The 26456-nt window shown below is 45.0% G+C and overlaps 1 protein-coding gene across 5 annotated transcripts in view; it reads left to right on the top strand.

Annotated features, from left to right (window-relative positions):
- Nucleotides 1-26456, top strand: part of LOC132781575 (ubiquitin carboxyl-terminal hydrolase 22-A) — a 219000-nt gene that overhangs the window by 51303 nt on the left and 141241 nt on the right. For 4 of the 5 annotated variants that reach the window (XM_067473681.1, XM_067473680.1, XM_067473683.1 and 1 more), the window contains exon 2: nucleotides 15347-15479. In XM_067473681.1, coding sequence (XP_067329782.1) covers nucleotides 15347-15479 — 133 coding nt within the window. Of the gene's footprint in view, nucleotides 1-15346; nucleotides 15480-17523; nucleotides 17595-26456 lie in introns of those variants that run through there. The other variant, XM_067473684.1, reaches the window with a different exon arrangement.

Raw genomic sequence — 26456 nt, 5'->3', positions numbered from 1 at the left:
CAAATGTACAGTCGTTTGGGTTCACAGCGCTCTCCATATGTAGGTGAACTACATCTCCCGTAAATCATTGTCAATTCCTCCCAGCCCCCTCCAGTATTTTCTGTTGGTTATTTATTTATTTTTATTTATCGTGTCATCTGCAACCAGAACATTGTATTACATTTCTAACAGAACAAAACAAACAAACAGATAAAAAAACCCAAAGAAACACAAATTTTGCAAACTTGGTAGCTGATTAAATGTCCTTTGACCAGTATCTGGCCACTTGGAGTGCTTCTGGTGTTGCCCCAAGAAGGTCCTCCATCGTGCATGTGGCAGGGCTCAGGTTGCATTGCAGCAGGTGGTCAGTGGTTTGCTCTTCTCCACACTCGCATGTCGTGGATTCCACTTTGTGGCCCCATTTCTTGATGTTTGCTCTGCATCTCGTGGTGCCAGAGCGCAGTCTGTTCAGCGCCTTCCAAGTCGGCCAGTCCTCTGTGTGTCCAGGGGGGAGTCTCTCATCTGGTATCACCCACGGATTGAGGTGCTGGGTTTGAGCCTGCCACGTTTGAACTCTCGCTTGCTGAGGTGTTCCAGCGAGTGTCTCTGTAGATCTAAGAAAACTATTTCTTGATTCAAGTCGTTGACGTGCTGGCTGATACCCAAACAGGGGATGAGCTGGAGATGTTTCTGCCTTGGACCTTTCACTATTGGCTGCTACTTCCCGGCGGATGTCAGGTGGTGCAATACTGGCTAAACAGTGTAATTTCTCCAGTGGTGTAGGGCGCAGACACCCCGTGATAATGCGGCATGTCTCATTAAGAGCCACATCCACTGTTTTAACGTGGTGAGATGTGTTCCACACTGGGCATGCATACTCAGCAGCAGAGTAGCACAGCGCAAGGGCGGATGTCTTCACTGTATCTGGTTGTGATCCCCAGGTTGTGCCAGTCAGCTTTCATATGATATTGTTTCTAGCACCCACTTTTTGCTTGATGTTCAGGCAGTGCTTCTTGTAGGTCAGAGCACGGTCCAGAGTCCCTTCGGGGTGAGAAGGGTGGGATATGCATGCAGTAAATAAAATAACTAAATAATAAGAAGTGCTAAATGGAACTGCATCCTTTTATTGTAACTATTTTAGGATGTGTTAAATTCTAGCTGTGAAGCGACCAACGTTGATGTTTCCTGTGCTCTCGCCGCTCCATCCTCGTACAAAGGGACCGCCTCGGGCTTGCTGGACACTTTGCAAGCTGGCAGCCACAGCATGTAGGCAGGCAGTGAAGCATAGCTGGTGCGCAGCCATGCTTTGGCAGTCACCAGGGCTGTAACCCTCTGCCTTGTTCAGGGCAGTGAAATTTGGGCAAGCCAGCAGGGGTTGGGTCTCTGCCACATGGCAGGGCTGCTCTATGAGTCTCCTCGCAGCTTTTCTTGTTGCTTTCTGCTTTCACAGCCATGCAAATCAGCCCGATTTGGCAAGCCGGCCAAATCGAACATTGTAGGTTAGTGATTTCTGAAAGCGGAGGTTGTCAAGGCTGATGTCTGACACCGAGAAGTCAACAGAAGTGAAAGTTTTTCGAAAGCTACTGTTTCCAAGCCTTGGAAATCTTTAAGACCGGGTTCTTAAATAGTTGGAAAATGTAGTACGTTTTTGCAATGTTCAGGAACCTCATAGTTATCCTCATTGGTATTATGGAGCACCTGTGGTGCAATGGGTTAAACCCTTGTGCCGGCAGGACTGCTTGCTGAAAGGGAGTGGGGTGAGCTCCCATCTGTCAGCTCTAGCTTCCCAGGCGGGGACATGAGAGAAGCCTTCCTATGTGGAGAGTGGGGTGAGCTCCCACCTGTCAGCTCCAACTTCCCATGCGGGGACATGAGAGAAGCCTTCCCATGTGGAGAGTGGGGTGAGCTCCCATTTGTCAGCTCCAGCTTCCCATCCGGGGACATGAGAGAAGCCTTCCCATGTGGAGAGTGGGGTGAGCTCCCGCCTGTCAGCTCCAGCTTCCCATGCAGGGACATGAGAGAAGCCTTCCTATGTGGAGAGTGGGGTGAGCTTCCACCTGTCAGCTCCAGCATCCCATGCAGGGACATGAGAGAAGCCTTCCCATGTGGAGAGTGGGGTGAGCTCCCACCTGTCAGCTCCAGCATCCCATGCAGGAACATGAGAGAAACCTTCCCATGTGGAGAGTGGGATGAGCTCCCACGTGTCAGCTCCAGCTTGAGAGAAGCCTCCCTATGTGGAGAGTGGGGTGGGCTCCCGCCTGTCAGCTCCAGCTTCCCATGCAGGGACATGAGAGAAGCCTTCCTATGTGGAGAGTGGGGTGAGCTTCCACCTGTCAGCTCCAGCATCCCATGCAGGGACATGAGAGAAACCTTCCCATGTGGAGAGTGGGGTGAGCTCCCATTTGTCAGCTCCAGCTTCCTGTGCGAGGACATGAGAGAAGCCTTCCCATGTGGAGAGTGGGATGAGCTCCCACGTGTCAGCTCCAGTTTCCTATGCGGGGACATGAGAGAAGCCTCCCTATGTGGAGAGTGGGGTGGGCTCCCATCTGTCAGCTCCAGCTTCCCATGTGGGGACATGAGAGAAGCCTTCCACAGGATGGTAACACATCCTGCAAGTATATTGCCCAGGCATCCATCCCCTGGGCAATGTACTTGCAGACGGCCAGTTCTCTCACTCCAGAAGTGACTTGCAGTTTCTCAAGTCACACAAAAAATGGTATTGCGTGTCAGTGCATTTTTAGTGTTAGGTTTCCAAAGTGGCTGAAAACTCTAACTGCTCATACCAGAACGTTTTAGTATGGAATATTTACACATGCTGGTGAAAATATGTGTGTGTGTATTTGTGCTGTTATTAAATGAATATTTGTTGTCGGAAGCTTTCATGGCCGGACTCACTGGGTTGCTGTGAGTTTTCTGGACTGTGTCGCCATGCTTCTGGACATACAGAATGCTTCTGGAACATGGCTATACAGCCCAGAAAAATCACAGCAACCCAAATGAGTATTTGTTTACAACTTAATGTTAATTCTAATGCTGCATTCTAGTTATTATTGTTGTAGATGATCTGATTTTCAGTTTCCGTGCTTCTTAGAGTTGCCAGGTGAAAAAAGGACGGGATTTCTGTACCTTCCATTGTTATGTGGAGGGGGAGCTTCAGTGGGTGGATCTTGATTGACATGCGTCACCTGTGAAATTCCCTCTTCTACACAACTATTAAAGCTTCTTGGAAGGAGCGCTCTTGCATCGCCCTTAGTCATCTTTTGACGTCGTCATTGCAGCATTTGGTTTTTGCTGGGTCATTCCTGATCAAAGAAAGAGATCTCTGTTTCGTTCCAGGTAAATGCAAGGTGAGCAGTTTAGACTATTGTGGTCTTGGAGTAACTTTCCTGGCTACCTGTCACTCAGGGTTTGCAGACTCACTCACCAACAGCATTGGTCATCTCTATGTCCATCTAGAGCAGTGTTTCACAACCTTCCTAATGCAGAGACCCCTTAATACAGTTCCTCAGGTTGTGTTGACCCCAACCACAACATTTATTTATTTACCATATTTGTATATTGCCTTTCTCAGCCTGAAGGCTATTATTATTATTATTATTATTATTATTATTATTATTATTATTATTATTATTTTCGTGGCTACTTCACAACTGTCGTTTTGCTCCTGTTACGAATCGTAATGTAAATATCTCATATGCAAGGATGTATTTTCATTCACTGCACCAAATTTGGCACTAATACCCGACACACCCAAATTGGGATACTGGTGGGGTTGGGGGGGATTGGTTTTGTAATTTGAGAGTTGTAGTTGCTGGGATATAGAGTTCACTTACAATCAAGGAGCAAACAATTATGGACCAGTACCAAACTTGGCGTGCATACTTAATATGCCCAAATGCAAACATTGGTGGAGTTTGGGGAAAATAGACCTTGACATTTGAGAGTTGTAGGTGCTGGGATTTATAGTTCACCTACAATCAAAGAGCATTCTGAACTCCACCAAAGATGGAATTGAACCAAACTTGGCACACAGAACTCCCATGATCGACAATAAATACTGGAAGGGTTTGGTGGGCATTGACCTTGAGTTTTGGAGTTGTAGTTCACCTACATCCAGAGAGCACTGTGGACTCAATGATGGATCTGCACCAAACTTGGCACAGATACTCAATCTGCCCAAATGTCAACACTGACAGAGTTTGGGGAAAATAGACCTTGATATTTGGGGAGTTGTGGTTGCTGAGATTTATAGTTCACCTACAATCAAAGAGCACTCTGAACTCCACCAACAATGGAATTGAACCAAACTTGGCACACAGAACTCCCATGACCGACAATAAATACTGGAAGGGTTTGGTGGGCATTGACCTTGAGTTTTGGAGTTGTAGTTCACCTACATCCAGAGAGCACTGTGGACTCAATGATGGATCTGCACCAAACTTGGCACAGATACTCAATCTGCCCAAATGTCAACACTGACGGAGTTTGGGGAAAATAGACCTTGACATTTGAGAGTTGTAGTTGCTGGGATTTATAGTTCACTTACAATCAAGGAGCATTCTGAACCCCACCAATGATGGAATTGAACCAAACTTGGTACACAGAACTCCCATGACTGACAATAAATACTGGAAGGGTTTGGTGGGCATTGACCTTGAGTTTTGGAGATGTAGTTCACCTACATCCAGACAGCACTGTGGACTCAAACAATGATGAACTTGGACCAAACTTGGCGCGGATACTCAATATGCCCAAATGTGAACATTGGTGGAGTTTGGGGAAAATAGACCTTGACATTTGGGAGTTGTAGTTGCTGGGATTTATAGTTCACCTACAATCAAAGAGTATTCTGAACTCCACCAACGATGGATTTGAACCAAACTTGGCACACAGAACTTCCACGATTCAACAGAAAATACTGTATTGTCGAAGGCTTTCATGGCTGGAATCACTGGGTTGTTGTAGGTTTTTTTTTTGGGGGCTATATGGCCATGTTCTGTAGGCATTTTCTCCTGACGTTTCGCCTGCAACTATGGCAAGCATCCTCAGAGGTAGAGAGGTCTGTTGGAACTAGGAAAAAGGGTTTATATATCTGTGGAATGACCAGGGTGGGACAAAGGACTCTTGTCTGCTGGAGCTAGGTGTGGATGTTTCAACTGACCACCTTGATTAGCATTTGATGGCCTGGCTGTTTGGTGTGGCTTGTTAGTGCCTGGGGGGATCTTTTGTTGAGAGGTGATTAGAAAATACTGTGTTGTTGTAGGTTTTCCGGGCTATATGGCCATGTTCTAGAGGCATTTTCTCCTAAAATACTGTGTTTTCTGATGGTCTTTGGTGACCCCTCGGACACCCCTTTGCAACCCCTCCCATGGGTCCCGACCCCCAGGCTAAGAAACACTGATTGGAGGGTTGTCCCAATAAGAAACTTATGAAATACTAGCCATTCCCTGCCACGCGTTGCTGTGGCCCTGTCTGTGTATATGTGTTTTGTGTGTATATATATGTGTGTATATAATAATAATCATCATCATTATCATCATCATCATCATCATCATCATCATAATCTTTGGGTTGTTGTAGGTTTTTCCGGGCTATATAGCCATGTTCTAGAGGCATTTTCTCCTGACGTTCCACCTGCATCTATGGCAAGCATCCTCAGAGAACCTCACTACCTCTGAGGATGCTTGCCATAGATGCAGGTGAAACTTCAGGAGAAATGCCTCTAGAACATGGCCATATAGCCCAGAAAAACCCACAACAACCCAGTGATTCCGGCCATGAAAGCCTTTAATAATAATAATCTTTATTTATACCCTGCCACCATCTCTACAACGGGGACTCGGGGCAGCTTACATGAATCATAGAAATGGCCATCCAGTCCAACCCCATTCTGCCAAGAAGCAGGAATACTGCATTCAAATCACCCCTGACAGAAGGCCATCCAGCCTCTGTTTAAAAGCTTCCAAAGAAGGAGCCTCCACCACACTCCAGGGCAGAGAGTTCCACTGCTGAACGGCTCTCACAGTCAGGAAGTTCTTCCTCATGTTCAGATGGAATCTCCTCTCTTGTCGTTTGAAGCCATTGTTCCATTGCGTCCTAGTCTCCAGGGAAGCAGAAAACAAGCTTGCTCCCTCTTCCTCCCTGTGGCTTCCCCTCACATATTTATACATGGCTATCATATCTCCTCTCAGCCTTCTCTTCTTCAGGCTAAACATGCCCAGCTCCTTAAGCCGCTCCTCATAGGGCTTGTTCTCCAGACCCTTGATCATTTGAGTCGCCCTCCTCTGGACACATTCCAGCATAGAGTCAATATCTCTCTTGAATTGTGGTGCCCAGAATTGGACACAACATTCCAGGTGTGGTCTAACCAAAGCGGAATAGAGCATGGGGAGCATGACTTCCCTAGATCTAGACACTAGGCTCCTATTGATGCAGACCAACATCCCATTTGCCAAGCCTAGACAACATATTACAGCAAAATAAAACCAAAACATAAGCAACAAGCAACAACATCATAAGTACATAAAAACATATGAATACATTAAGAATATAACATTACAGTAAACACAATCAAGTGACAGTGGGCGGGCGGGCGTATATATTTGTGTATATGTGGTTTTGCACATGTGTTGTAATGTATTTATTTTATTTTTTTGGCTTTTTAAGTCTCTTGTGCTGTGTTTTTCAGTGTTTTTATAAGTGATGATCACTAGTTGGACTGATAGGTGTATTGTGTCCCAATTCGGTGTCAATTCGCCCAGTGATTTTTGAGTTATGTTAATCCCACAAACGTACATTACATTTTAATTTATATAGATAATAGCTGTACCCACCATGACTTGCTGTGGCTAATCTTCCCTCCCTCTTTCTCTCCTTCCTTCCCTCCCTCTTTCCTTCCTTCCCTCTTTTTCCTTCCCTTCTTCTTTCTTCCTTCTCTACCTGTTTCTTTTCTCGCTTCCTTTGCTCTGTGCTTCCATCCTTCCTTCCCTCTTTCCTTCCTCCCCTCCCTCCCTCTTTCTCTCTTTCTTTCCTTCTCTCCTTCCTTCCTTCTTTGACTTTTTTCTTTCCTTCTCTCCTTCCTTCCTTTCTTCCTTCTCTATCTTTCTTTCCTTCTCTCCTTCTTTCCCTCTTCCTCTCCTTCCTTCCTTCCCCCTTTCTGTGTATGTGTTTTGTGCGTGCATATATGTGTGTATATATTTCTGTATATATTTCTGCGTATGTGTATATATGTGGTTTTGCGCATGTGTTATAATGTGTTCCGCTGTGGTTTTCCAGTGTTTTTATGAGTGATGGTCACTCATTGGCCTGATCGGTGTCTTGTGTCCAAATTTGGTGTCAATTCACCCAGTGGTTTTTGAGTTATGTTAATCCCACAAACGAACATTACATTTTTATTTATATAGATAAAGTTATGTGTCTTTTATTAAGATGGGTATAGGACTAGTGAGCAGACTGGTGTGATCACTGAATTTAGACATTTTCAGCTTGTATTTGTTCCATTGTTGACATCTAAGTGAATATTACATTTATTTATTTATTTACTTACTTTACTTATATACTGCTGTTCTCAGCCCGAAGGCGACTCACAGCGGTTCACAACCAACGAGAATAGCAAAAATTCAATGCAACAGTATAAAAACAGTTAACAACTTAACACATTACACAAATTAATAAACAATTACTACAATAACCAATCATTATCGTCTCATCATCAAAGCCATAATCCAGATTCGTCATCCACTGTTCCATTCCTATGTTCATTAACCAATCATTGCACTAGTTATTCGAACGCCTGCACAAACAGCCAGGTCTTCACTTTTTTGCGGAATAACATTAGAGATGATGCTAGTCTAATGTCCGTGGGAAGGGCGTTCCACAGCCGAGGAGCCACCACCGAGAAGGCCCTATCTCTCGTCCCTGCCAGCCGTGCTTGAGAAGCAGGTGGGATCGAGAGCAGGGCCTCCCCGGAAGATCTCAAAGTCCTGGTGGGTTCATAGGCAGAGATGTGGTTGGATAGGTAGCTTGGGCTGGAACTGTTTAAGGCTTTATAGGTCAACGCCAGCACCTTGAATTGAGCCCGGTAACAGATCGGCAGCCAGTGGAGCTGGCGCAACAGGGGGGTTGTATGCTCCCTGCGTTCTGCTCCTGTTAGAATCATGGCTGCCGCACGTTGGACTAATTGAAGCTTCCGGGCCGTCTTCAAGGGCAACCCCACGTAGAGAGCGTTGCAGTAGTCTAGGCGGGATGTAACCAGAGCGTGGACTACCGTGGCCAAGTCAGACTTCCCAAGGTACGGGTGCAGCTGGCGCACAAGCTTGGGAATGTTTCAGCAATTTTCTGTTGTTGAAAATTCGAAATTTGGCAATTTCAAAAGTCACATATCAGAAGATTTTGCAATGGTGACCGTGGCGAGACTCCTATGAGCACTAAAGATTATTGTGCGAACATCCACAACTTCAGTGTGGATATTCAAGTGTTCTTTATCAATCCTATTTGAAGTGCAAATTTTTTATGTTCAGAAGCAGTTAGTGAAGCTTTCTAATACTGCTGGATAAGAATGCGATGTGAGTATAATGAATTGTCCTGTCTCTGGAAGCTAATCACGTTTTTAGTCAGACTTGTGCTAAAAATAATGTGAAGTGATTAAATAATGAGGTAGCCTGATGTCTTACATAGTGCACTGGTCAGCAACTAGGTTCCATAGGCATTCCTTTTTCAGAAGGAATTCCAAATCCATTGGCTAGTCTTGTCTCCTGCTTCTGGTTTTGGTGTTTTTCTCCCCCATTATGAAGTCTGCCGTGTTATTGCACATGTATGATATCCTATGGTTTTAGTGTAGGACATTTTTTAAACATTGGAAAGTACCACTATAATTTAAGTGTTTTAAATAATATATCAGTTAGTGGGTTGCGGTGCGTTGTCATAGCTGTCTGGCCATGTTGCAGAAGCATTCTCTCCTGACGTTTCACCCACATCTATGGCAGGCATCCTCAGAGGTTCGAGGGGGTCTGTTGGAAACTAAGTGAAGTTTATACATCAAGTCATTCCCAAGTTAAACCCCTGTGCCTGCAGGACTGAAGACCGATAGGTTGCAGGTTTGAATCCGGGGAGTGGTGGATGAGCTCCCTCTATTAGCTTGTGTATTGTGAAATACACAAGCATGTGGACAATTTCAACAGAAAGGAGGAAACCATGAAAATGAACAAAATCTGGCTACCAGTATTAAAGAAAACTCTAAAATTACAACAACAGCAAAACAACAGAGAGGAAACAATCAGGGACAGCTAATCACCTCTCAACAAAAGATTGCCCCAGGCACTAACATTGCTGTTTTTAAATTGTTTAAAAACTGCCAGGCCATCAAGGTGGTCAGTTGAAGCATTCACACCTTCCTCCAGCAGACAAGAGTCCTTTTTCTCACCCTGGTCATTCCACAGATACATAAACCCTTTTTCCTAGTTCCAACAGACCTCACTACCTCTGAGGATGCTTGCCATAGATGCAGTCGAAACGTCAGGAGAAAATTCCTCTAGAACCATGGCCATATAGCCCGAAAAAACCTACAACAACCCTGTGTAGATTTTGTAAAGTATTAAAAAATTCTAAAATTACAACAGCAAAACAACAGAGAAGAAACACCTCTGCCATAGATGCTTGCCATAGATGTAGGCGAAACGTCAGGAGAAATGCCTCTAGAACATGGCCATATAGCCCGAAAAAACCCACAAGAACCTAGTGATTCCAGCCATGAAAGCCTTCAACAATACAGAGAAGAAACAATCAGGAACAGCTAATCACCTCTCAACAAAAGATTGCCACAGGCACTAACAAGCCACACCAAAAAAACTGCCAGGCCATCAAATGCTAATCAAGGTGGTCAGTTGAAACATTCACACCTAGCTCCAACAGACAAGAGTTCTTTGCCCCACCCCAGCCATTCCACAGATATATAAACCCTTTTTCCTAGTTTCAACAGACCTCACTACCTTTGAGGATGCTTGCCATAGATGCAGGCAAAATGTCAGGAGAAAATGCCTCTAGAACATGGCCATATAGCCTGGAAAAACCTGCAACAACTCTATGTAGATTTTGCATTTTATCAGGATCAGAAAATGGGAATATCGAGGCATTCTCGGCCTCGATGAGGGCTCAGAAGAGCGGTATACAAATATAGTAAATAAATAAAAATAAATAAATTCTGTGAATCCCTTTGGTCAAATGCACATCGCAAAGAACGATTTCCCTTTTCAGAGAGAAGCGTATAGGTAAAAGTTGATTTTCACTTCTGTCCTTTTTTAAAAAAACTTTTTAATGTCCTATAAATAAATCATTTGAACAGGAGCTCTCGCAGAATTGCAGCGACTTTGATGTGGACTAATTAAGTTCATATTTCCTATGGACGGCTTATAGTGCTTAAATAGAATCGACCGAAGCCACGGCCTGCCCAAATCAGATCCTGTGAGTTGTTAAGCTTTGATCTGTTCAACATCTTTATTAACGACTTAGATGAAGGGCTAGAAGGCAGGATCATCAAGTTTGCAGACGACACCAAATTGGGAGGGAGAGCCAATAGTCCAGAGGACAGGAGCAGGATTCAAAGGGATCTTGACAGATTAGAGAGATGATGGGCCAAAACTAACAAAATGAAGTTCAACAGTGACAAATGCAAGATACTCCACTTTGGCAGAAAAAATGAAATGCAAAGAGACAGAATGGGGGACAATGCCTGGCTCGAGAGCAGTACGTGTGAAAAAGATCTCGGAGTCCTCGTGGACAACAAGTTAAACATGAGCCAACAATGTGATGTGGCGGCAAAAAAAGCCAATGGGATTTTGGCCTGCATCAATAGGAGCATAGTATCTAGATCTAAGGAAGTAATGCTACCCCTCTATTCTGCTTTGGTTAGACCACACCTGGAATATTGTGTCCAGTTCTGGGCACCACAATTCAAGAGAGATATTGACAAGCTGGAATGTGTCCAGAGGAGGGCGACTAAAATGATCAAGGGTCTGGAGAACAAGCCCTATGAGGAGCGGCTTAGGGAACTGGGCATGTTTAGCCTGAAGAAGAGAAGGCTGAGAGGAGATATGATAGCCATGTATAAATATGTGAGAGGAAGCCACAGGGAGGAGGAGGGAGCAAGCTTGTTTTCTGCTTCCTTGGAGACTAGGACACAATGGAACAATGGCTTCAAACTACAAGAGAGGAGATTCCATCTGAACATGAGGAAGAACTTCCTGACTGTGAGAGCCGTTCAGCAGTGGAACTCTCTGCCCCGGAGTGTGGTGGAGGCTCCTTCTTTGGAAGCTTTTAAGCAGAGGCTGGATGGCCATCTGTCAGGGGTGATTTGAATGCAATATTCCTACTTCTTGGCAGAATGGGGTTGGACTGGATGGCCCAGGAGGTCTCTTCCAACTCTTTGATTCTATGATTCTGTGATCTATATTCCTCTTAAGATTCTTTCGCAGAAAATAATATATATTGCTTGGAGTAGTTCCATCAAAGTATAGCAGACTCTGCATCCCAAGAGCCTACCTACCTTCCTTCCTCCCCTTTCCCTAGGAAAAATACGAATTTTATTCCGTGTGTGATCTTGCCTTGGAAATTGCTCCTGAGTATTGTGTGCAAAATGCTCTGCACACACTGTCAGAGAGGCAAGGCTGCTTAACTCGCCTGCTGCATTACTTCTCCCGCCACGTGTCCCTATAGATTAGATCAATGCATCACCTAATAAGATGTTTAAAAGCATTTCCACGATTTGCTGACACAGGGGAATGAGGAGGGAAAGGGAGAGATTTTTGTGCAGGATCTTGAAACGTTCTGCTGCAGCCTTGGCAGGCGCCTGGTTCACATGTGAAATTGGCTGCTGCAGTGGTGCATTGCAGGAAAAGCATCCACTCCGCACACCGAAATCGAATAACCACAGCAAGTGCATATATGTCGCTATAAAATGATTTTTCTGGAAGGAGGGTGGGTTGCAATCTGGAACCATTTTCCCTTCACGACTTAGGAAGAAAGAAAGGGATGCTACCTTTGCAATTCATAGAATCATAGAATTGTAGAATCAAAGAGTTGGAAGAGACCTCCTGGGCCATCCAGTCCAACCCCATTCTGCCAAGAAGCAGGAATATTGCATTCAAATCACCCCTGACAAATGGCCATCCAGCCTCTGCTTAAAAGCTTCCAAAGAAGGAGCCTCCACCACACTCCGGGGCAGAGAGTTCCACTGCTGAACGGCTCTCACAGTCAGGAAGTTCTTCCTCATGTTCAGATGGAATCTCCTCTCTTGTAGTTTGAAGCCATTGTTCCATTGCGTCCTAGTCTCCAAGGAAGCAGAAAACAAGCTTGCTCCCTCCTCCCTGTGGCTTCCTCTCACATATTTATACATGGCTATCATATCTCCTCTCAGCCTTCTCTTCTTCAGGCTAAACATGCCCAGTTCCCTAAGCCGCTCCTCATAGGGCTTGTTCTCCAGACCATTGATCATTTTAGTCGCCCTCCTCTGGACACATTCCAGCTTGTCAATATCTCTCTTGAATTGTGGTGCCCAGAATTGGACACAATATTCCAGGTGCGGTCTAACCAAAGCAGAATAGAGGGGTAGCATCACTTCCTTAGATCTAGACACTCTGCTCCTCTTGATGCAGGCCAAAATCCCATTGGCTTTTTTTGCCGCCACATCACATTGTTGGCTCATGTTTAACTTGTTGTCCACGAGGACTCCAAGATCTTTTCACAACAACGTAGTTGCGTAGACGTCTACGCTATGCTAAGGTGTGTGTTTTTTTCCCACCGTAGTCATTCCTCATGATGTTAATTTAGGAAGCCTTTAAAACTGTGTGCATGCTTCCTAATGCACTGGATACTCCGTTCTAGTATCGAGAACTGGTGGTGAAATTGGAGTTTCTGCTAAAGATAATTGATGACTCTCTGATAGTCATGTGCGTTCTGGACTTGCCTTGATCCGTTCCGTGTCCCAGCTTTCGGAGGGGTCCCATGCTACTCTGCATGCTACTCTGGAGCATGCAACATATCATTGTCCTTCTATAGGGGTCCCTTTCAAATCTAGGATATTATATCTGTGTGTGTGTGAATCATTTCGGCTAAGCCTCCCAAAATCAGGAGGTCAGATAATTTTTGTTTTTGTTTTCGGGGCCAAAAGATCTGTTTTTTTTTCCCCAGCCCATTATTGGCGAAGGGGGGGACTTCACCCCGTAGACCCAAAGCGCCCAGGCATATTGGGGGGGGGGGGACTTCACCCTGTAGGTCCAAAGCTCCTGGGCTTATGGGGGGGGGGGACTTCACCCCGTAGGTCCAAAAAGCCCAAACCTATGGGGGGACGCTTCACCCCATAGATCCAAAGCGCCCAGGCCTATGGGGGGGGGGACTTCACCCTGTAGGTCCAAAGCGCCCAGGCCTATGGGGGGGGGACTTCACTCTGTAGGCTCAAAGCACCTATTGGGGAAGGGGGGGACTTCACCCCATAGACCCAAAGCGCCCGGGCATATTGGGGGGGGGACTTCACCCTGTAGGCCCAAAGCGCCTGGGCTTATGGGGGGGGGGGACTTCACCCCGTAGGTCCAAAAAGCCCAAGCCTATGGGGGGACGCTTCACCCCATAGATCCAAAGCGCCCAGGCCTATGGGGGGGGGGGATTCACCCTGTAGACCCAAAGTGCCCAGGCCTATGGGGGGGGGGACTTCACCCCGTAGACCCAAAGTGCCTGGGCCTATGGGGGGGGCACCACAGAGAAGGCCCTGTCCCTCATCCCCACCAATCACGCTTGAGACGCAGGTGGGATCGTGAGCAGGGCCTCTCCAGATGATCGAAGGTAACGTGTGGGTTCATATACGGAGATGCGGTCACGCAGGTAGGCGTGTCCCAAACCGTTTAGGGCTTTGTAGGTGAGCACCTGCACCTTGAATTGGGACCAGAAAATGAACGGCAACCAATGGAGCTCCTTAAACAGGAGGGTTGACTTCTCTCTGTAAGGAGCGCTAGTTAACAATAAAGATTATTATTATTATTATTATTATTATTATTATTTGTCTCGTTAATGCTAGTGTGAAGCAGACCGAACCCCTGAGTGATAACCAAAGGGCATGTTTCAAAGCCCTCCCTTAGAGACCTTGTATGATTTATTTTATTTCTCGTGTCAGGGCAGCCAGTCAATTATATTACATTTCTAACAGAACAAAGCAAACAAACAGAGAAAATACAAAATTTGTGAGTTTGGTATCTGATTAAATGTCCTTTGACCAGTATGGCCCCTTGGAGTGCCTCTGGTGTTGCCGCAAAGAGGTCCTCCATTGTGCATGTGGCAGGGCTCAGGTTGCATTGCAGCTGGTGGTCAGTGGTTTGCTCTTCTCCACACTCGCATGTCGTGGATTCCACTTTGTGGCCCCATTTCTGAAGGTTGGCTCTGCATCTTGTGGTGCCAGGGCTCAGTCTCTTCAGCGCCTTCCAAGTCGCCCAGTCCTCTGTGTGCCCAGGGGGGAGTCTCTCATCTGGTATCAGCCATTGGTTGAGGTTCTGGGTTTGAGCCTGCCATTTTTGGACTCTCGCTTGCTGAGGCGTTCCAGCGAGTGTCTCTGTAGATCTTAGAAAACTATGTCTGGATTTAAGTCGTTGACGTGCTGGCTGATACCCAAACAAGGGATGAGCTGGAGATGTCTCTGCCTTGGTCCTTTCACTATTGGCTGCCACTTCCTGGCGGATGTCAGGTGGTGCGATACCGGCTAAGCAGTGTCATTTCTCCAGTGGTGTAGGGCGCAGACACCCCGTGATAATGCGGCATGTCTCATTCAGAGCCACATGCACTGTTTGAGCGTGGTGAGATGTGTTCCACACTGGGCATGCGTACTCAGCAGCAGCGTAGCACTGCGCAAGGGCAGATGTCTTCACTGTGTCTGGTTGTGATCCCCAGGTTGTGCCAGTCAGCTTTCGTATGATATTGTTTCTAGCACCCACTTTTTGTTTGATGTTCAGGCAATGCTTCTTGTAGGTCAGAGCACGGTCCAGAGTGACTCCCAGGTATTTGGGTACGCTGCAATGCTCCAGTGGGATTCCTTCCCAGGTAATAATCCTCAGAGCTCGGGATGCTTGTCTGTTCTTAAGGTGAAAGGCACATGTCTGTGTTTTAGATGGATTAGGGATCAGCTGGTTTTCCCTGTAATAGGCAGTAAGGGCACCTAGAGCTTCGGAAAGCTTCTGTTCAACCATCTCAAAGCTCCCTGCTTGAGCAGTGATGGCACAATCATCAGCAAGTACTTTATCTCATGGCTAGATTTCGTGAATGTAACTTGTGTGAATGAATGCCTATGAGACAGCAGTGGATGTTTCTAATGATCCTCTTTTCACCCTTTCAGGCAAAGTCGTGTATCTGTCATATGTGTGGTGCACATCTGAACAGACTCCATTCTTGCCTCTATTGTGTTTTCTTTGGCTGTTTCACAAAGAAGCACATCCACGAGCACGCAAAGGCAAAGCGACACAACTTAGGTAAGTCGTCTCCCTCGGCTCTTACAGCAACACCACTTGTTTACTACTGCATGCTTTTTACTACGTGGAAATATTCAGATCAGATGCACCCAGACAGCATGTCTGCTCTTGTCATATTATCCCATTTGTTCTTATAATATTTTAGTCTGAAGTTACGTTCTAGTCGTGACAATGATTAATTGAGGCTGTGGGGCTCAGTCTGTAAACATAACATGAGAGGAACCAAGTAGCACAGTTTCTAGCAGGGTTTTGACATATGTTCCTCATTTTAACATGTTGGATAAGCCATTAGAAATCATGAAAACATGGACGCATCTAAGGATTAGAAAGCTTGCCTTTATTTTGACAAAAAAGGGAATGTTTAATTCTTCTGGAGTCTCAATTATGACAGTATATATTCAATAATACAGTTGGGCTGTTGTAGGTTTTTCCGGGCTATATGGCCATGTTCTAGAGGCATTCTCTCCTGGCGTTTCACCTGCATCTGTGGCAAGCATCTCAGAGGTAGTGAGGTCTGTTGGAACTAGGAAAATGGGGTTTATATATCTATGGAAGGACCGGGGTGGGACAAAGAACTCTTGTCTGTTGGAACTAGGTGAGAATGTTTCAACTGACCACCTTAGCATTTGATGGCCTGGCAATGCCTGGGGGAGTCTTTTGTTGGGAGGTACTTAGCTGTCCCTTATTGTTTCCTATATACTGTCCTGATTTTGGAGTTTTTTAATACTGGCAGCCAGATTTTGTTCATTTTCATGGTTTCCTCCTTTCTATTGAAATATCCACATGCTTCTTGTCAGTTATAGCAGAGCACCTGAGGAACCAACCTGGACACAACATATTATTTGAGAACCACTCTCACAATATCAACAGAAAGGAGGAAACCATGAAAATGAACACAATCTGGCTACCAGTATTAAAAAAAACTCTAAAATCAGGAAAGTAAATAAAGAGGAACAGTCAAGAACAGGGGAATTCCAGACAAGAAACAATCAGGGCCAATTAATCACCTCCAACAAAGTTTCCCCCAGGCGATAAGAAGCCAGACCTTGAAGACTACGAAGCCATTGAATGCTAATCAAGGAGTCCCCAGTTGTGTAGCAGGTTAAATCGCTGAGCTGCTGAACTTGCTGACTGAAAGGTCGCAGGTTCGAATCTGGGGAGTAGCACGAGCTCCTGCTCTCAGCCCCAGCTTCTGCCAATCTACAAGTTCGAAAACATGCAAATGTGAGTAGATCAATAGGTACCGCTCTGGCGGAAGATTTATTTAGATATTTATTTGGAACTTTTGTATCCCTTTCTTCTCTACCCCCGTAGAGGGACTCAGAACGGCTAACAGCAAAATTCAATGCTATACAATAAATAGTATCATAAAACAACATACAATAAATAAGTTCTAAAATACATATGGAGCAATTCATGACATTAAAACAACATATATTTTGATTTCTAGCAAGAGTAATCTCTGCTTTTCAACAATAATATCAAGTTGTTAATAATATCAAGTTAATATAACAGTGCTCCATGCAGTCATGCTGGCCGCATGACCTTGGAGGTGTCTATGGATGACGCCGGTTCTTCGGCTTAGAAATGGAGATGAGCACCAACCCCCAGAGTCGGACACGACTAAACTTAATGTCAGGGGAAAACCTTTACCTTTACCTAAAGGTGGCCAAATGCTACAGTCACACCTACCTCAAGCAGACTATAGTTCTTTCTCCCACCCTGGATATTATTCCACATATATATAAACCCCACTTGCCTAGTTTCCAACAGACCTCGCAACATCTGAGGATGCCTGCCATAGATGTGGGTGAAACGTCAGGGGAGAATGCTTCTGGAACATGGCCGGACAACCCAGAAAACACACAACAACCCAGTGATTCCGGTCATGAAAGCCTTCGACAATATATTGTTTTTAAATTGATATATCTTTCGTAGTGCTATATTTTATTTGGGCTAGAGAACGGGACATAAAACTTCCTTGCAGATGTTTCGAGTATTTCCAAAATGGATTTTGACTGTCGTGTATTTACTTCGTTAGTTAAAAAACTTTCCATCTACTGCCTCAACTTCCCAGACTTGTCTGATGCTCAGCCTGGTAGGATTCAGCAAACAGTATGTCATCTTCTCTTACTGCTGTCTATGCAAATGTCCTCGTTTTAAAACATTATTATTATTATTATATAACCCCTGTTCCACCTGATGTACACATTTTTTTTGTCGTGTCAGGAGCGACTTGAGAAACTGCAAGTCGCTTCTGGTGTGAGAATGTACACATTGAAAAGGCTTAACTGGGGCCAAGAGGCATGAATTACCCAGCCATCTATATAAATAAACATGTAATGTTCGTTTGTGGGATTAACAGAACTCAAAAAGCACTGGATGAATTGACAACAAATTTGGACACAAGACACCCCTCAGGCCAACGAGTGTTCATCACCCCTAAAAACACACACACACACAAAACCCCAGCAGAACAGACTTAAAAACCACAAAAATAAACCATATATACATCTACACATACACTCATACACTCATAGAATCCTGGAGTTGGAAGAGACCTCTTGGGCCATTATCCAGTCCAACCCCATTCTGCCAAGAAGCAGGAATATTGCATTCAAAGCACCCCTGACAGATGGCCATCCAGCCTCTGTTTCAAAGCTTCCAAAGAAGGAGCCTCCACCACACTCCGGGGCAGAGTTCCACTGCTGAACGGCTCTCACAGTCAGGAAGTTCTTCCTCATGTTCAGATGGAATCTCCTCTCTTGTAGTTTGAAGCCATTGTTCCATTGCGTCCTAGTCTCCAGGGAAGCAGAAAGGAAGCTTGCTCCCTCCTCCCTGTGGCTTCCTCTCACCTATTTATACATGGCTATCATATCTCCTCTCAGCCTTCTCTTCTTCAGGCTAAACATGCCCAGCTTGTTAAGCCGCTCCTCATAGGGCTTGTATACACATGCACACATACATACACACATGTATAAATGGAGCCCCTGGTGGCGCAGTGGGTTAAACCCCTGTGTGGGCAGGACTGAAGACTGACAGGTCACAGGTTCGAATCCGGGGAGAGGCAGATGAGCTCCCTCTATCAGCTCCAGCTCCTCATGCGGGGACATGAGAGAAGCCTCCCACAAAGGATGATAAAAACATCAAATCATCCGGGGGGTCCCCTGGCAACGTCCTTGCAGACGGCCAATTCTCTCACACCAGAAGTGACTTGCTCCTGACACGACAAAACAACAACAACATGTATACATACACAAGCACACACAAATATACACACATACACACATATATACATATACACATTAACACAGACAAATATACACATGCTCACATACATACACTCATATATAAACATAAATATGCATACACACAAGTGCACATATATACACAATATAATAATAATAATAATAATAATAATAATAATAATCTTTATTTCTACTCTGCCACCATCTCCCCAAGATGAGGCCAAGCCCAGACAACATAATACAGCAATAAAATCAAAGCATATACATCAGACAACAACAACATTATCAAAATGACATTAAAATAATAAAAAATAATAGTAATAATAAAATAAAATATACACATAAACACAAAAATATGTATACACACATATATACATACACATATGCACACATATATACATACACATATGCACACATATATACATACACATATGCACACATATATACATACACATATGCACACATATATACATACACATACACATATACACAAACATACATATATACACATATACATAAATATATACACACATATAAATACATATATACACACACAAAACATATATACAGTGGGTTGTTGTAGGTTTTTTCGGGCTATATGGCCATGGTCTAGAGGCATTCTCTCCTGACGTTTCGCCTGCATCTATGGCAAGCATCCTCAGAGGTAGTGAAGTTTGTTGGAACTAGGAAAAAGGGTTTATATATCTGTGGAATGACCAGGGTGGGACAAAGGACTCTTGTCTCCTGAAGCTAAGTGTGAATGTTTCAACTGACCACCTTGATTAGCATTTGATGGCCTGGCAGTGCCTGGGAAAATCTTTTCTTGAGAGGTGATTAGATGTGCTTGATTGTTTCCCCTCTGCTGTTTTGCTGCAGAGGGATAGGGCCTTCTCGGTGGTGGCTCCTCGGCTGTGGAACGCCCTTCCTGTAGACGTTAGGCTGGCACCATCGCTCTTGACATTCCGTAGAAAGCTCAAGACCTGGATGTTTGTGCAGGCGTTTGAGTAATTCAGTGCAAGTGTGGTAATGTGAACATAGGAACGGAACAATGACGACGAATTTGGATCACGTTTGGATGATGAGGCGATCGGGGGATGGGATTTGTGATAATTGTGTATTGTTGATTGTTTATTTAGCTATAAATGGAACTGTGTAATTTAACTGTTTTGTATATTGATTATTGCTGTTTTTATTGTCTTTGCTGTTTGGAAACCGCTGTGAGTCGCCCTCGGGCTTGAGATACAGCGGTATACAAGAATAGTAAATAAATAAATAAATAAATAAATAATTTTAAAGTCTGCTGGAGGTAGGTGTGAATGTTTCAACTGACCACCTTGATTAGCACTTGATAGCTTGGCATTTGATAGCCTTGATGCTAATCAAGGTGGTCAGTTGAAACATTCACACCTAGCTCCAGCAGACAAGAGTTCCTTGTCCCACCTTGGTCATTCCACAGATATATAAACCCTTTTTCCTAGTGCCAACAGACCTCACTACCTCTGAGGATGCTTGCCATAGATGCAGGTGGAACGTCAGGAGAGAATGCCTTTAGACCATGGCCATATAGCCTGAAAAAACCTACAACAACCCAGTGATTCCGGCCATGAAAGCCTTCGACAATACACATATATACAGACTGGGCCACAGCAACGAGTGGCAGGGGACAGCTAGTAAATCATAAAATCCCTTATTTGTTACAACGATCTTTGATTTTCAGAACACTGATGTTTAGGCATGTCTTCAAAAAAGCCAAAAGCCCAAACATCAACTTGCTAGTGATCCAGCCAGTCTCCTTCACTCATTGAAGGAGGTTCTTTACTGTAGGTTGCATCTTCATTTGTCACAGACTGTATGGTAATGTCCCAAAGGCGTGAGTGCAGAGCCTACAGTAGGATTGCGTTGGAGGAATGTCTTTGAAGGACACTTGCCTGTCATTCCTGACCTTATCCGAGGAAGAACGCTTTTGAACTTCAGAGGAAATGTATTGGAGTTCATTTCATAGGAGGTCAAAAGATTTGTCATCATTACATAATGCATCATCTTCCTAATTGAATTCGGCACATTTATTTCAAGTAGCTTCTGCCTCTTGTACATTTTTTGCTTATCGCTGTTACATTGAGAATGTAAGTAGGAGAACTTGGACAGAGACAGGATCATAGAATCATAGAATCAAAGAGTTGGAAGAGACCTCCTGGGCCATCCAGTCCAACCCCATTCTGCCAAGAAGCAGGAATATTGCATTCAAAGCACCCCTGACAGATGGCCATCCAGCCTCTGTTTAAAAGCTTCCAAAGAAGGAGCCTCCACCACACTCCGGGGCAGAGAGTTCCACTGCTGAACGGCTCTCACAGTCAGGAAGTTCATCCTAGAGTTGGAAGAAACCTGGTGGGCCATCCAGTCCAACACCATTCTGCCAAGAAGCAGGAATATTGCATTCAAAGCACCCCTGACAGATGGCCATCCAGCCTCTGTTTAAAAGCTTCCAAAGAAGGAGCCTCCACCACACTCCGGGGCAGAGAGTTCCACTGCTGAACGGCTCTCACAGTCTGGAAGTTCTTCCTCATGTTCAGATGGAATCTCCTCTCTTGTAGTTTGAAGCCATTGTTCCATTGCGTCCTAGTCTGCAAGGAAGCAGAAAACAAGCTTGCTCCCTCCTCCTCCCTGTGGCTTCCTCTCACATATTTATACATGACTATCATATCTCCTCTCAGCCTTCTCTTCTTCAGGCTAAACATGCCCAGCTCCTTAAGACACTCCTCATAGGGCTTGTTCTCCAGACCCTTGATCATTTTAGTCGCCCTCCTCTGGACACATTCCAGCTTAGAGTCAATATCTCTCTTCAGTTGTGGTGCCCAGAATTGGACACAATATTCCAGATGTGGTCTAACCAAAGTGGAATAGAGCATGGAGAGCATGACTTCCCTGGATCTAGACACTAGGCTCCTCTTGATGTGGGCCAACATCCCATTGGCTTTTTTTGCCACCACATCACATTGTTGGCTCATGTTCCCCTTCCTCCCCACGAGGACTCCAAGATCTTTTTCACACGTACTGCTCTCGAGCCAGGCATCATCGTCCCCCATTCTGTATCTTTGCATTTCGTTTTTCCTGCCAAAGTGGAGTCTCTTGCATTTGTCCCTGTTGAACTTCATTTTGTTAATTTTGGCCATTCATCTCTCTAATCTGTCAAGATCGTTTTGAATCCTGCTCCTGTCCTCTGGACTATTGGCTATGCCTCCCAATTTGGTGTCATCTGCAAACTTGATGATCCTGCCTTCTAATCTTTCATCTAAGTCACTAATAAAGATGTTGAACAGGACCGGGCCCAGGATGGAGCCCATCCTCTTTTGAGCCTGTCATTTCTAGTACTTAGCAGAGTGGTGTGGAGCAGGACATTTATTTATTTACAACATTGATATTCCGCCCTTCTCACCCCGAAGGGGACTCAGAGCAGCTTACAAGGTAGATGTACATACAATAGATTATATTATGAACATAGTACAATATCTATATAAATAAAAATGTAATGTTAGTTTGTGGGTTTAACATAACTCAACAACAACTGGGCGAATTGACACCGTATTTGGCCACAAGACACCTACTAACCCAAGGAGTGACCATCACTCCAAAAGATTTGGGAGTTGTAGTTGCTGGTATTTATAGTTAATTCAAGAGAGATATTGACAAGCTGGAATGTGTCCAGAGGAGGGTGACTAAAATGATCAAAGGTCTGGAGAACAAGCCCTATGAGGAGTGGCTTAAGGAGCTGGGCATGTTTAGCCTGAAGAAGAGAAGGCTGAGAGGAGATATGATAGCCATGTATAAATATGTGAGAGGAAGCCACAGGGAGGAGGAGGGAGCAAGCTTGTTTTCTGCTTCCTTGGAGACTAGGACGCAAGGGAACAATGGCTTCAAACTACAAGAGAGGAGATTCCATCTGAACATGAGGAAGAACTTCCTGACTGTGAGAGCCGTTCAGCAGTGGAACTCTCTGCCCCGGAGTGTGGTGGAGGCTCCTTCTTTGGAAGCTTTTAAACAGAGGCTGGATGGCCATCTGTCAGGGGTGCTTTGAATGCAATATTCCTCCTTCTTGGCAGAATGGGGTTGGACTGGATGATGGCCCAGGAAGTCTCTAGCCCGAAAAGAATAAACAGTGGGGTAGGCATTCAATTTAGGACGGGGAAAAGTGCATCATAGGAGCAACACTATAGATAGAACAAGCAGAAATGGGATAAATCAGGGGTCCTCAAACATTTTAGACAGAGGGCCAGCAGGTCACAGTTCCTTAAACTGCTGGAGAACGCATTATAATTTGAAAAAAAACATGAATGAATTCCTATGCACGTGCACATATCTTATTTGCAGTGCAAAAAACACTTGAAATTCTTCTTTATTTTAATTATTGTATTGCTTTTAACAAATATAAACTTATTCGTATTTCAATGGGAAGTGTAGGCCTGCTTTTGGCTGTTTATTTATTTATCGTGCCAGGGCAACCAGTCGATTATATTACATTTCTAACAGAACTAAGCAAACAAACAGACAAAATACAAAATTTGTGAGTTTGGTAGTGGATTAGATGTCCTTTGAGCAGTATCTGGCCCCTTGGAGTGCCTCTGGTGTTGCCGCAAGAAGGTCCTCCCTTGTGCATCATGTGGCAGGGCTCAGGGTGCATTGCAGCAGGTGGTCAGTGGTCTGCTCCTCTCCACACTCGCATGTCGAGGATTCCACTTGGTGGCCCCATTTCTTGAGGTTGGCTCTGCATCTTGTGGTGCCAGAGCGCAGTCTGTTCAGCGCCTTCCAAGTCGCCCAGTCCTCTGTGTGCCCAGCGGGGAGTCTCTCGTATCAGCCATTGGTTGAGGTTCTGGGTTTGAGCCTGCCACTTTTGGACTCTCGCTTGCTGAGGTGTTCCAGCGAGTGTCTCTGTAGATCTTAGAAAACTATTTCTAGATTTAAGTCGTTGACGTACTGGCTGATACCCAAACAAGGGATGGGTTGGAGATGTCACTGCCTTGGTCCTTTCACTATTGGCTGCTACTTCCCGGCAGATGTCAGGTGGTGCAATACCGGCTAAGCAGTGTAATTTCCCCACTGGTGTAGGGCGCAGGCACCCCGTGTGATAATGCGACATGTCTCATTAAGAGCCACATCCACTGTTTTAGCGTGGTGAGATGTGTTCCACACTGGGCATACATACTCAGCAGCAAAGTAGCATAGTGCAAGGGCGGATGTCTTCACTGTGTCTGGTTGTGATCCCCAGGTTGTGCCAGCCAGCTTTCGTATGATATTGTTTCTAGCACCCACTTTTTGATTGATATTCAGGCAGTGCTTCTTGTAGGTCAGAGCACAGTCCAGAGTGACTCCCAGGTATTTGGGTGTGTTGCAATGCTTTTGGCTGATGAGATAGGATTGTTGTTGTTGTTATTGTAGTTGTTGTTGTGTGCTTTCAAGACATTTCAGACTTAGGTTGACCCTGAGCCGAGGGCGGGTAAATGACCTTGGAGGGCCGTATCTGGCCCCTGGGTCTTAGTTTGAGGACCCCTGGGATAAATGGTCCCTCTCCAAAGGCACATCGGAAGAGCCAAGTTTCCACATTTTTAGTCCATAGTAGAGACTGGCATTTGATCTTCTCGAAAAGCCCGGCTAACTAACTGCATGCACATCTTGGAATGCATAGGAATTATTTTTGAAGCAGTGACTTCCACCGAGCTCACATCGGTCTCCATGGAGACAAGGAGAAAACGAAACTCCAGACACCAAATTCGTTAGCTTTAGCAACATCAGCTTCACGTGTGATGTGGAGCAAAGTGTTTGCATCTACCAGCGGCCAGAGGTCCAAGGGTGAAATCCATCCCCTAAAGGCATTCCCTCAATTTCTACTCATAATCCCTTTGTTGTTGTTCATTCGTTCAGTTGTTTCCGACTCTTCGTGACTTCATGGACCAGCTCACGCCAGAGCTCCCTGTCGGCCGTCACCACCCCCAGCTCCTTCAAGGTCAGTCCAGTCACTTCTATCCATCCATTTTGCCCTTGGTCGGCCCCTCTTCCTTTTTCCTTCCATTTTCCCCAGCATCATTGTCTTCTCTAAGCTTTCCTTTCTTCTCATGATATGGCCAAAGGACTTCATATTGGCCTCTACTATCCTTCCCTCTAATGACCAGTTGGGCTTTCTTTCCTGGAGGATGGACTGGTTGGATCTTCTCGTGGTACAAGGCGTTTTCAGCACGTTCCTCCAGCACCACAGTTCAATAGCATCTCTCTTCCTTCGCTCAGTCTTCCTTCTGGTCCAGCTCTCACATCCATAGGTGACTACAGGGAATACCGTTGCTTTGACTATGCGGATCTTTGTTGCCAGTGTGATGTCTCTACTCTTCACTCTTTGATCGAGATTGGACATTGCTCTCCTCCCAAGAAGGAAGCGTCTCCTGATTTCCTGGCTCCAGTCTGCATCTGCACTCATCTTTGCGCCTAGAAATACAAACCCTGTCACGGCCTCCACGGTTTCTCCCTCTATTTCCCAGTTGTCAATCATTCTTGTTGCCATAATCTTGGTTTTTTTGATGTTTAGCTGCAACCCAGCTTTTGAGCTTTCTTCTTTCACCTTGATTAGAAGGCTCCTCGGATCCTCCTCGCTTTCGGCCATCAAAGTGGTGTCATCTGCATATCTAACGTTGTTAATGTTTCTTCCAGCCATTTCCACCCCAGCCTTGCATTCCTCAAGCCCCTTCATGGGGTGGCCCTTCACGGTTTCGCTCATGACATCATTGAGGTGCTCAAGCTCCAGCACCACAACGAGGTGGTGATCTTTTTCTTGAGCTCATAATTCCTAGAGGCGAGTAAAAAACATTTGGAGTTGCAGCTTGTCTTGAATTTAAGTTCATTTCTGCATTGTCTGGATACGAGCTCAGGGCAAAGAGTGATTCAGAGTCAAAGAGCTGAAGATGACTATCGAGTGAGCCTTCTGATAAAGATACAACAAATAGAATACACACCTTCCTCCTTGAAAATAACACTCTACCTCACAGGTATCTCCCTTTGATCCAATGATGTTCAATCTGGCATTCCATTCCGTTGCATCTTTGCCAGACTCTCTTATGAGGAATGCTCATTTGAAAGACAGACAGAGTTGTTCATAATGACTCTGGAGGCAGGTTTCAGGTATAAACGGTTAAGCCAGGTATCACTGCATTTGGCCTGGGAATCTAAATCCGCTGCATAGAACATATATCCTTCCTAGGAACATCTCCAGGCTCATTTCTGTATAAATTGGCTCCAGAACTATTGTGGGAACACACAAATGGACGGAATCTGCTACTCATAAGATGTTCATAGACTCATAAGAGTTGGAAGAGACCTGGTAGGCCATCATCCAGTCCAACCCCATTCTGCCAAAAAGCTGGAAAATCGCGTTCAAAGCACCCCTGACAGATAAAATAATAATATATTGTATGTATATATATCTTGTAAGCCGCTCTGAGTCCCCTTCGGGTTGAGAAGGGCAGCATATAGATCTATATAAATAAAAATGCAATTTTCATTTGTGGGATTAACAAAACTCAAAACCACTGGACGAATTGACACCAGAATCACTGGGTTGTCGTAGGTTTTTCCGGGCTATATGGCCATGTTCTAGAGGCATTCCCAATCCTGACGTTTCGCCTGCATCTATGGCAAGCATCCTCAGAGGTAGTGAGGTCTATTGGAACTAGGAAAGTGGGTTTATATATCT

The sequence above is a fragment of the Anolis sagrei genome, chromosome X (genome assembly GCF_037176765.1).
Source record: "Anolis sagrei isolate rAnoSag1 chromosome X, rAnoSag1.mat, whole genome shotgun sequence".
Classification (NCBI taxonomy): Eukaryota; Metazoa; Chordata; class Lepidosauria; order Squamata; family Dactyloidae; genus Anolis; species Anolis sagrei.
This window is presented reverse-complemented; position numbering and strand designations above follow the sequence as displayed.